Here is a 13,284-nt window from a genome sequence, read left to right as displayed (position 1 = left end):
AAACCAGGAAGAAGTGGAATCCCTGAATAGACCAATAACAAGTTCTAGAATTGAGACAGTAATTAATAGCCTACCAACTAAAAAAAGTCCAGGACCAGATGGATTCATAGCCAAATTCTACTAGAGGTACAAAGAGGAGCTGGTACCATTCCTTCTGAAACTATTCCAAACAATAGAAAAAGAAGGAATGCTCCCTAACTCATTTTATGAGGTCAGCATCATCCTGTTACTAAAAACTGGCAGAGACACAACAGAAAAAGAAAATTTCAAGCCAATATCCCTGATGAACATTGATGTGAAAATCTTCATTAAAATGCTGGCAAACCGAATCCAGCAGCACATCAGAAAGCTTATCTACCATGATCAAGTCGGCTTCAACCCTGAGATGCAAGGCTGGTTCAACATACCCAAATCAATAAATGTAATCCATCACATAAACAGAACCAATGACAAAAACCACATGATTATCTCAATAGATGCAGAAAAGGTCTTTGACAAAATTCAAATTCAATAGTGCTTCATGCTAAAAACTCTCAATTAACTAGGTATCGATGAGATGTATCTCAAAATAATAAGAGCTATTTATGACAAACCCACAGCTAATATCATACTGAATGGGCAAAAACTGGAAGCATTTCCTTTGAAAATCAGCACAAGATAAGGATGCCCTCTCTCACCATTCCTACTTAACACAGTATTGGAAGTTCTGGCCAGGGCAATCAGGCAGGAGAAAGAAATAAAGGGTATTCAATTAGGAAAGGAGGAAGTCAAATTATCTCTGTTTGCAGATGATATGATTGTGTATTTAGAAAACCCCATCGTCTCAGCCCAAAATCTCCTTAAGCAGATAAGCAACTTCAGCAAAGTCTCAGGATACAAAATCAATGTGCAAAAATCACAAGCATTCCTATACACCCATAACAGACAGAGAGCCAAATCATGAGTGAACTCCCATTCACAGTTGCTTCAAAGAGAATAAAATACCTAGGAATCCAACTTACAAGGGATGTGAAAGACCTCTTCAAGGACAACTACAAACCACTGATCAACGAAATAAGACAGGACATAAACACATGGAAAATCATTCCATGCTCATGGATCGGAAGAATCAATATCATGAAAATGGCCATACTGCCCCAAGTACTTTACAAATTCAATGCTATCCCCATCAAGCTACCACTGACTTTCTTGACAAAATTGGAAAAAACTACTTTAAACATCAAATGGAACCAAAAGAGTCCACATAACCAAGATAATCCTAAGTAAAAAGAACAAAGCTGGAGGCATCACACTATCTGACTTCAAACTATACTACAAGGCTACAGTAACCAAAACAGCATGGTACTGGTACCAAAACAGAGAGATAGACCAATGGAACAGAACAGAGGCCTCAGAAATAACACCACACATCTACAACCATCTGATCTTTGATAAACCTGACAAAAACAAGCAATGGGGAAAGGATTGCCTATTTAATAAATGGTGTTGGGAAAACTGGCTAGCCATATGCAGAAAACTGAAACTGGACCCCTTCTTTACACCTTATACAAAAATCAACTCAAGATGGATTAAAGACTTAAATGTAAGACCTAAAACCATAAAATTTCTAGAAGAAAACCTAGGCAATACCATTCAGGAAAATATGCATGGGCAAAGACTTCAAAAGCAATGGCAACAAAAGCCAAAATAGACACATGGGATCTAATTAAACTAAAGATCTTCTGCACAGCAAAAGAAACTACCATCAGAGTGAACAAGCAACCTACGGAATGGGAGAAAATTTTAGCAATCTGTCCATCTGACAAAGGGCTGATATCCAGAATCTACAAAGAACTTAAACAAATTTACAACAAAAAAACAACCCCATCAAAGTCGGCGAATGTCTCAAAAGAAGACATTTATGCAGCCAACAAACATATGAAAAATGCTCATCATCACTGGTCATTAGAGAAATGCAAATCAAAACCACAGTGAGATACCATCTCATGCCAATTAGAATGGTGATCATTAAAAAGTCAGGAAACAACAGATGCTGGAGAGGATGTGGAGAAACAGGAACACGCTTCACACTCTTGGGGGGAATGTAAAATAGTTCAACCATTGTGGAAGACAGTGTGGCAATTCCTCAAGGATCTCAAACCAGACATAACATTTGACACAGCAATCCCATTACTGTGTATCTACCCAAAGGATTATAAATCATTCTACTATAAAGACTCATGCACACGTATGTTTATTGCGGCCGTATTCACAAAAGTAAAGACTTGGAACCAACCCAAATGTCCATCAATGATAGACTGGCTAAAGAAAATGTGGCACATTTACACCATGGAATACTGTGCAGCCATAAAAAAGGATTAGTTCATGTCCTTTGCAGGCACATGGATTAAGCTGGATCAGCAAACTAACACAAGAACAGAAAACCAAACACTGCATGTTCTCACTCATAAGTGGGAGTTGAACAATGAGAACACATGGACATAGGGAAGGGAACATCACACACTGGGGCCTGTCAGGGGGTAGGGGACTAGAGGAGGGATAGCATTAGGATAAATACCTAATGTAGATGTTGGGTTGATGGGTGCAGCAAACCACCATGGCACATGTATATCTATTTAACAAACCTGCACCTTCTGCACATGTACTGCAGAACTTAAAGTATAAAAAAAAGGAAACAAAAACAATAATGGAGAATTGTAATATCAGAATGCATTTGAATGTCAGTAGACATTATTTGCAAAATGGCAACAAAATTAGCATTTGTCAGGTATGTTTGGCAGCAACACACACTTACATAGTACACACACACAGGGTCATGTTGGTTTCCCACCACTTTCCAGCAATGGATGTAGATACACTTTATGGCCTTCACAGGCCTGAGTTTCCTCACTTGTCATTACTACAGCCTTGAAGGGTCATTAAATTAATGAAATAACATACCTAGTAAGGAACATGGTAGGAAGTATATTTTACTACTCACATGCCCGTTTCTTCCTCCCATTCCTCTTCCTTGGTGAAATCATATAGGTCATGGTGTGTTAACCAATCCCCCAGACCAGGAAGAGGCAAACGAACTGATGAAGGTGTGGGTTCTCGAAGATAGAGCCCATGTCTTAGTTTAACTCTGATCCTTAATACTTCTTTAGTTTTGGTACCTGCAAGTGTCTGTGGAAAGAAAGAATGCATGAATGTACAGAGGGAAAGGTATATGGACAGAAAGATGAAGGGAAAAAGTTACTGAAAGAATATGAAATAGCTTATCTCCAAAACGTGTTCAACTCAAAACATTTTATTTTTTTTTTCATTTTATTTTTTGAGACAGGATCTCCATCACCCAAAGTGCTGGGATTACAGGCATCAGTCACCGTGCCTGGCCCAAACAATTTTATAATTTGCTAGGACATTTTAGTAAATTATTTTGTGTGAATTAAATTATCTGCACATATCACATAAGAAAACTGGAGTAAGGTGAAATGATTTAATTTCTCGAAGCCTTCCCTAGTTAGTGGATATATTCAGAAAAGAATTCAATTATTCCTGGTGACATATTGTTTGGTCTCAATCATTTGTAACATGTGTACCAAGCATTATATAATCAAGTCTATCTTACAAGTTTAACTTCACTCTATGTATTTTAAATATTGAAATGCTTAAATATTTAAGCATTTCATGGCACCCCTTAATGGCATTAAGGGGTGTCATTTCAGCTAGTCATATTATTTAGTCTTTCTTATGAGAGTTGTGTTATAATTGACAATGTGGCCCATTATGTTTTCTTACCGATAAGAGGTTATGGATTATTAATCTCAAGAATAACAGTATCCCTCTCTAAAACCTAAATATTCATAGCAATCCTTGGAGTTGGCATATACAGGCAACTGACTTCTTTTTTATATTTATTTTCATTGTTATAAAATATATATAGCATAAAATTTACCATTTTAACCATTTTTAAGCGTATGGTTCAGGCGCATTAAGTACATTCACAATGCAGACAACTAATTCTTAATTGAATATTCCAAGGAGATGGTTCTGGCTCTTTTCCACCTACCTCCCATTTATGAGCTATAAAATGTGTGATATGACAAAATTGTTTTACAATTTTGCAAAGGGCATTTCAATTAAATATCACACATGCACACGCAGTCCACTCTCCATGTCCATATGTTCTGCATTCGCAGATTCAACCAACTATGGGTCAAAAATATTAAAAACATCAAAAATAATATGATCATAAGAATAATAATTTAAAAAACAGTACAGTATAACAATATTTGTATTATAGTTACATAACATTATATTGGGCATTGTAAGTACTAGAGATGATTTAAGGTATACCAGTGGCTATGAATAAGTTATATGCAAATAGTACACCATTTTTTATAAGGGGTCTGGGTGTCAGTGGATTTTGGTGTGCTCAGAAGGGTCTTGGAACAAATCCCCCGTGGATACCAAGGGGTACATGTACTGACTTTATATAATATGCAATTGACTGCATATAACATATATTATGGATCAATATGAATATATAAAATTCAGCTTGTTTGATCAATATTTTATATTCACTACTTTTCCTTCCTTATCAAAACTGCACTTTGGAAATTGATATAATAAGAGTACTGAACCAAGTACTCAGAAGATTGAGATCTTATAATAAGTGTACATCTCTGCCCCTTCAGCAATTCATTTAACTTCTCTGAACCTTAGTTTCCTCATCTATAAAACAGAAATAATCAAGTTGTACAACCCATCACACAAGCATATTGGAAAGATTATATTGGTACTTTGACAATCACAGACTATGCAAATGTAATATACTCGTATTATAAAGAAATGGCTCTTTTTGTTATTTGGTTGTAAAAAAAACTCAATAAATTTTTTGCAAAGATAGGTCAGTGTAATTGGATCTTATATTTTTCCGGTAAGAAAATACTCATCCTGAAAGCGTGAAGGATGTATAAGTCACTGGACAGATAAGAGAAAAATTCAAATAGAATCAAAATGCCTTTTCTTTATGATAGAAACTATGGTATCTATCAAATGAAATAATTTTATTTTCCCTGTAGCTTCTCTAAAAATGTGGAAAATTAAAATTTATTTTAATCATCAGCAAAATATATATGATATATTGTAAACGAGTTACAGTTTTCAATAACACATATTTTAATCATAGCTTAAAACCAATTGTAGAAGAAATACTAACCCTGTGATGTCCGACCTCAATTGTGAAGTTTGGAATAAAACGTTGATTCCACTGTCCATTTAAGAATCTAGAGAGCCTTTTGTGTAATTGTGTATTGTGGTAGCCATGGAGATGTGCCGCTCCCCCTTGGGCTGACTGACTTTCCCAGACAATCTTCTTACCTCTCCCCCTTTCACAGGTGAGCAGAGCATCACAGTGGAGAGGCTTTCTCTGCCTTCTCCCGCTCCCACATATTATACCACAGTGGTTAATATATAATATACCATATGTATAATCCTGGGTACATCTCATACTTCCAACTCAGTCTTGGCATTTGATTCTTGAAGGCTTAAATCAACAAAAGTATCTCTTTTCCCTTGCCATATGAGCCTGTGGTGAGCAAAACTTGAGATACATTTCACATGGTTTGGTTTTACTACATACATTACACTGTATTCCTGAGAAAAAATTTTAAGGCAATCATTTATATTTCAAATAATTTTTGCCCATTGCTAATGAGATGGTTTGGCCCTAGTGTATACATACTAAGAAAAACTCTCATGGTTCATTCTTTCCTACCCAACTCATATGGCTTATGCTTAATCTTATTTTCATAACATCTATATCTAAGATGGTAAGTGAATTTCTGATTCACTCAAGTCTTCTCTCTCTGACCTCTTGAATTTTAAAGTATTTAGTTAGCTGCACAAACACTGCTCCAGGTGCACCACAGATATAAGTAGGATGAACCATATATAAAAATACATTTTGAAACAAGGTAAGCAGACCTATTCATTATCTCTGACTGTATCCTTTAACTCTAAAGGTCACTGACTTTGGTGGTTGCTAGCATTAGCTTTTCATATAATAAGCAGACCTATTCGTTATCTTCAATCATATCCTTTAATTCTAAAGGTCATTGAGTGTGGTGGTTGCTAGCATTAGCTTTTCAGATATACAGTCTGAAAGGATAGCATAAATTAAAAGTTGATCTCTTCCATAGTCTATTACATGTGTAAACCTGAAAATGCCAGATAACTTCTTGAATAACTGCCCTGTTCCAACTTCTGAACAGATCACATTCCAGTTGTCATCTTAGGGTAGGTGTTTAAACCATGTAGGGTAGAGCTTAGGAGATTTTAATGCTCATCTGAATGTGGGAATCACTGTTCATTCCCTGAAGGACTTAGTCATGGACTTGGGCACATCAGTAAAAATATTTGGCAAATCTCTAGGATGAATTAACTACAGACAGTCCCAGACTTACCATAGTTCAACTTAATGATTTTTCAACTTTATGATGGTGTGAAAGCAATATGTGTTCAGTAGAAACTGTACTTCAAAGTTTGACTGTTGATTCAAATTTTGTGTAATAACTTTAATATAAAATAGGTGTTGTGCTAGATGCTTTTGTCTAACTGTAAGCTAAGGAAAGTGCTCTGAGTATGGTTAAGGTCAGCTAGGCTAAGTTATGATGTTCAGTAGTTAGGTGTATTCAGTGCATTTTCACCTTACTTACAATGGATTTATCAGGACATAACCCCATCATAAGTAAAGGGGTATGTGTAGATTAAAGTTAACCATGAAATAGACCTAAAGCCACATAGTAGATATTTATCTTTCTTCAAAATAATAGCTATTGACAGTTATAGAATGTCCAGTGTATTTCAAGCTATATATTCTCTATACCTCATCTCTTTAATTGTAATAGCTCTGGGAGGTGGGTAATACTATTTTCCCTGTTCTATATCTGAGGATCCTAAGGATATAGAGGTGAAATGATTTGCCTACAGTCCCATTTCAAACAAGTGACAGAGCCTGAATTTGAAACAACATCCACTTGATTCAGAGCAGTATGTTTATAAGCCCTGTATAACACAGCTTCATTTCATATCTACATTCACTGCTGACTGAATATATTGTCCATACCTTTTCAGTTCATTGCTCTGTTCCTGGCTGCAGGACATTTAATGCTTGTGGGAAATAGGTGACTCCATGAACTCTTCCTATATCCAGCAATATAAGAAACTTTAAAGACTTAAGATTACTTGTTCTTTTTAATGAATTAGAAACAAATTATTAGTGTCGCTCACTCTAATCCTACAATGAACCTACAAGATGAGAAATGTTAATATCAAACTAATTATTAGGAAATGAAAAAGAAAATGAATAAAGAATGCATAAAATGTGGTAGAAGGTATTAACAAAGGGGGCAGGCAATGGTTCATTCAGAATTGGAGAGAGTATTTATTTGCATATTAGGAACAAAACGTGCATCCAGTCCTTCCTGCTTATAATCAACAAGCTTCCCACTTCCAACCTCTGTGGCAGTATACATGTTGGCACCATCTATAAATACCCAAATCCTTAAGCTTTAAATACTATTCAATTTTCAAACTGAATTTTCTTTTATGTATAAAAGTGTTGCAGACTTGGATTTCCAGACATTAAATAATTGTCTATTAGGATTTTCTGCCACCAAGTGGTAATAATACTTCCTTGCACCATTGGATAGGTTTACTCTTCTCTGTATCATTCTGTTTTTTAAGAAACATTTACTGAATTTCTATGATGTATTAGAAACTGACTAGAATTTTTTTCTGAAAATAAAATATGTTATATATGCATCCAAAACTTGGTATTTCATACTTAGAAAAAAAACTAGTCACATAAAAATGCTCCATGTGAATTTATAGATATTTAGTTTCATACCATTTAACTGTGCCATGGGTGATTGTGCCCTCCACCCCAATCTAGTGCATTTGATAATACCTGCAGATATTTTTGGTTGTCACAATGGGGTGTGGTGGGAGCTGTGATTGGCATCTAATCCGTAGATGAGAGGCCAGGGATGCTGCTAAGCATTCCATAATGCACAGGAGACCACCCGCACTGAAGAATTATCTAGCCAAAAATGTCAATGGTGAGTTGATGAATAGATAGTAAATAAATCAGAGACATGATGGTTATGAGCCTGTCCTCACCTGCACACTTTATCATAATGGGCCTAATGGGAGCTTCACACTGGTCCTCACCTTTTATGATATTCTTAAGGCATAAATCATAGTTTCAAACCAGGGTTCCCATTATATTATTTAAAATGTTATGTGGAAGTTTTTATGCATTTCACAAATTTATAAATTGGTGGGGCTTGAATGATAGAAGCTAGCTAGACCACTTCCTTCATTGTCAGACAAGGTGATAGAACATTGAAGCATCTTGCCTACTGTTCCATGGCTAGCTTGTGGCAAAGCCGGATGGCATTTATCTTTCAGGTTCCCATCAAGTGCTCTTTTTGAGAACCTAAACTGCCTCTCTTTGGTTAATTTGATGAATTATATAATTTATCAGAGTGATTTTAAAATTCAGTATAAGTAAAAATATATGGACACAGACATTTTTAGAGTGAAGGAAAAAGGAAATAGATACATGAAAAATGATGCTATCTAAATTATTTTCAAATTTATATATTGTTTATTATTCTTATCAATCTTGTCATATTTTTCATAATTGAGCTATTACCATAACTCAGCTACACCATAATTGCTTATGTTCATTTATACACAGAGCCTAGCACAGCAGCTTACATTTTGAGGACCCTCGATATATACTTGTTCAATAGATGAATGTCTGAGTAGCTGTTTTAATTCAGTATGTGGCTATTTAAGGTATCAAAGCAAAGCACTGAGGTTAATGCAAGGATTTTAATTCAGTCTCATTGAGCTTTACTTACAACAACATAGATATTACCAGGAAATATGAATCACTGTGTATCTTTGAAGACAATCTCGAGGTGTCTCTTCCCCTAGGAAACAGTTGTGTATCATAAACATGCAAATTTAGAGCTGCTTGTTTTGCTTCAGTTCTTCTACCTATTTCTTTGTAAAACCAGTGGTTTTTTTTCCTTTAGAAAATGCATTAAAGAGGTTTTAAATCATCCTCTTAGCATGTTAATATGATATGCTACCACTTTTATTGCAGATTGCTTTAATTTTTTGTTATTTGCCTATTTGGGTAAATGTATTTTAATTTGAAAAGTGCTGCCCAAATGGGATAGTATTCAGTATCTAAAATTCAAACATTAATTAGAGCTTTTTTCGCAACTGAATTCTGTTCCACCACAGTCTTACCCTGGTGTTTCTGCAGGATCCACATCAGACCCTGCTGCAGGTGTGGATGTCTTAGGTAATCAGGTGACACTGTTGATCCCTCATCAATGGACTTCTGAGGTCACCACCATTATTTCCTCAATTTGTTTGGCTCTTTGACTACCATGGATGTCTCTGTGAGAAGGCTGAAGCGTGATTCTCATGACAGCGTGATTGGCAGCCACAAAGTCTAAGAGACACCTCAGACAACCTCTAATAGCCATTAACCTAACACACCTAAAATGTCACTGATTTGTCTTGGAAGACAGAATATTAAGCACAATAAATGGCACTATACATACAGATAATTTGTGTGTATGAGACTTTTAGTTCATTAGATAACTAATTTCATATTATTATTTGAAAGAAAATTTAGGAATCCATTTCTAAATCTTTTCAAATTACAGGTTGGGTACAATAAGCAACCAAGTGTAAGGAGCTCAGAAGATTTCCGTTTCAATAGTTTCAATAATCCTCCAAGACAGTATCAGGTAAGCATGGATTTTTAAAGGAACAAGACTAGTTATTTGCAATATTTAGATTCTTGAACTATGTGATTCTTTAAAGTATTAGGATATTTTTCTCAATATCAAATAATGCATTAATTCAACAAATATTTATTAATTACCAGTACCAGGCATTTTGTAAGTGATAGAGATATATAAATTAAAAAAATAAAGTCTTGGAATCACAGATCTGAGAGTCTCCGTGTTCACTGAAAAAGGCAAACTTTACAAAAAACATAAGAGAGTAAAATTCATTTCAGATTCCACCAGTGAGAAACAAAGACTGCTTGTTTTTGGTGAAAATTCTGCCAGCTGATTATATGTCTAGATGTGCATAATTTTACATATATTTTATTATAAAATGCATATATATAATACTATATGAGTTAATTGTACTTATATAATGAGTAATCATTTTTAGCTTGTGATTTTCTCTCCACAAAATATATATTCCTATTAATTTCAGTGAATTATCATATTCCCTTATACAAATATATAATTTACTAAAAATAATTCCTTATTGATGGACATTTAAAGTTTCATTTTTGTCTGTTATATAACTAGTTCTATGAACATACTTGTTAATGTACTAAACCATATCTTTAGAATAGATTCTTGAAGGTAGAGTTTTACTATCTATCATTTAACCTTGGCTTAGGTGTAAAATTTTGTTTAGTTCTAAAACCATCAGGACTTTCTGAGCACCCACTAAGATGCCTTCTTTTTATGAAAATTATATAGTAAAAGCAATGTTTGCATGATAGAAGCCCAGGTACTTGAAAAATGTATTACATTGAAACTAGCCATTCCCAAATTAATAGAAAGTTTAAAATAAAAAGTGGTTCCATTTTTTGGTGGGTCAGACGTGGGGCTCCAATGAGTAGACCTTAGCTTAATCCCCCATTTCCATGAGCGGTAGTGTATATCTTTTACCTACCTTACTGAAAGACTGTCTTGCTCCAATACTTTTCAAATCAAATACAGACAATGGACATAAAGGCTTACATACTTGCTCTAAACATTCTTTTCTAAGAACTCACTTTTGAGTCATTAGCCCAGGTGACGTGAAGGCTGTTTTAAAAAGGAAAGCAAAATGTGGCGATCGCATGCATCCCGCCTGAATCATCTTAGTCTTTGACAGCCATCACTTCCAAAGGGCTCACTACAGGGACGAGAACTCTGAAACTTGTTCCAAATGAGAGATTTATCATGAATCTGAAGCTGACATAGATTTCTCCTTTCTCTGTCTTCTAGAAAATAATGAAAAGGCTCATTAAAAGATATGTACTGCAGGCCCAGATAGATAAGGAGAGTGACGAAGTGAACGAAGGTGAGTTGAACGCAGAAGCAAATCAGCCCCTGAATGTGAGTCAGGATGGCAGCCTAATGCAGAGTGGCAGGAAAGCTGCAGAGATGGGCATGGGGAGAGTGAACTTCAAGGAAGCGGCAAAGTAGAACAGGATCTCACCAGCCACCATTCTGTTAAAGGTGGGGAATAGGCTATTTCTCCACAGGCGGGGACAGGTACCCCTGGCTAGATAAAAAGCTCTCATTCTTATGGTGGACTTGGAGGGAGGAGGAAGTGGGTGGGAAAGGCAAGGAAGGGGCTGCTGCCTCAACCCCTGAATGATTCACCACCGTTTCGTTTTAACCTACTTGAGGGCTTTTGTTATCATTCTTCTATAATCTCTTCATTCACCAAAACACTGAGCTTAGAAAACTTGGTTCATTAGGAAGTTATTTCCTTTCAAAGAATTCAAAATAAAATTGTGTGTGAAACTAGAGCTGATTTCCTCCTGTCCCACAGTCACTAGTGAGTCACTGCAGTGAGTATTTATAGTTGACTTCTTATCACTCTTGCTTTCAAAGGGGAACTGAAGGAAATTAAACAGGACATCTCAAGTCTCCGCTATGAACTCCTTGAAGAAAAATCCCAGAATACAGAAGACCTAGCAGAACTTATTAGAGAACTTGGAGAGAAATTATCCATGGAACCAAATCAAGAGGAAACCAATAGATAATGTGAAGACTTCCTTAGAAATTCATATTTATTTGTCCACTTGAAGCCATATTATTTTCTGATTTATTTTCTTAAGTGCCAATGTGCCCACCTTTTAAACAAGAAGAAGTTAAAGGATACCTTGGGCCATCCTATCTTCTGGAACCCTAGTATCTAATTTTTTTGGTGATTAAACTCCACTGTTCAGGGTAAAGGCTGTAGATTATGATGAAAATTATGTCCAGTTGTTTGGTGCTTGTTTTATAAACTGCTTTCTTGGATATAACTGTTGTGATGATGTCATTGCCATGTAGTGTCTGCCTGAAAATGGGTCCCAGCAGACAGGGGCTGACCTACGTTATTCCCCATGCAGTTTTTCCTCTGAAGGTTATTTCAGGTTTCTTTTTCCCTGCTCTTAAAGGTGGGGAATAGGCTATTTCTCCACAGGGGGTCTCCCAGCTCTGAAATTTTGGAGAGAGTCGTCCATGGGCCTTTAGAATGCTTTAGTCCTTTCTTTAGAATGCTGTTTAACCACCATTTACCCTACTTACCCCTCAAAGCACATGACTGATACTGTTCATACAAAATGGGCTTATATCTATGTAAAATTTCCTGATTCATCTATTTGAAAACATTACACTTAACAATGAAAAAAGTTTTTCCTCCACTGAACCCTGGAAACATGATCCAGTTGTGTGTGTGTGTGTGTACACACACACATACATACATAAATATGTGTGTATACATATAAATGTGTACACACATACATAAAGTAATTGCCCTATTTATTTTGTGGCTAATGTGGGCACATGAAAGCTCTTTATGTTATAAATTTTTATTGTGACTAAAAAATTACTGTCTAAATAAGTACGTTTTATTGGAGAAAAATCAAAACCCCAAACATTGTGGTTATTTGGTTCCATTATAGCACAATTTTGTGCCATTTCTGGGGGCATTTACAGATGAATTCCCACACTTAGCCATTGAATGTAAAGGGGAAAAATAAAGTGGGAATTTGTAAATACTTATCTGTTATTTTCAATATGTTCTATCCTACCCAAATATATAAAACAGGAATTTGCATTCATGTGCATTTATCAAGAGGTGGTTGTTGTTATTTACTGATCATGTGAAGTGGTGTCTTAAACAACTAAAAGAGATGAAAGTTCGTATGTTTACTCAGAGACCATTGGCATTCAGAGGATGATGGACATCAACTGGAAATGCTACTACCAATTCAATAACAGGAGATTTCAAATGCACATCTTTAACTTCATCTTAAAGATGAAATGGTCGCAGAAAATCTGTTTTAGCTCCGACTTTGGCTTAATTTAAATCAAAGAATAGTTATGTAAGCAGATCAGAAAATACAGCTGAAAATTTATATCCAGTGATTTTGTATTTGTGGATGTTACTTATGGAAAAGTTACTTGGTGATACATAAAGATC

At 35.5% G+C, this 13,284-nt stretch overlaps 1 protein-coding gene and 1 long non-coding RNA gene across 2 annotated transcripts in view; one reads left to right on the top strand and one right to left on the bottom strand.

Moving 5' to 3' along the window:
* TRPC6 (transient receptor potential cation channel subfamily C member 6) overlaps positions 1–12,928 on the top strand; it is a 130,622-nt gene extending 117,694 nt beyond the window's left edge. Inside the window, exons 11-13 of the mRNA XM_005579435.5 lie at positions 9,738–9,821; positions 11,091–11,166; positions 11,706–12,928. Coding sequence (XP_005579492.1) covers positions 9,738–9,821; positions 11,091–11,166; positions 11,706–11,857 — 312 coding nt within the window. The 3' untranslated portion in view covers positions 11,858–12,928. The remainder of the gene's footprint in view (positions 1–9,737; positions 9,822–11,090; positions 11,167–11,705) is intronic.
* The window catches only part of LOC123568706 (uncharacterized), a 92,729-nt gene that overhangs the window by 16,769 nt on the left and 62,676 nt on the right, over positions 1–13,284 (bottom strand). Inside the window, exon 3 of the long non-coding RNA XR_006692175.3 lies at positions 2,981–3,165. This is a non-coding gene — a long non-coding RNA (uncharacterized lncRNA). The remainder of the gene's footprint in view (positions 1–2,980; positions 3,166–13,284) is intronic.

This window comes from Macaca fascicularis, chromosome 14 (assembly GCF_037993035.2).
Source record: "Macaca fascicularis isolate 582-1 chromosome 14, T2T-MFA8v1.1".
Lineage (NCBI taxonomy): Eukaryota > Metazoa > Chordata > Mammalia > Primates > Cercopithecidae > Macaca > Macaca fascicularis.
This window is presented reverse-complemented; position numbering and strand designations above follow the sequence as displayed.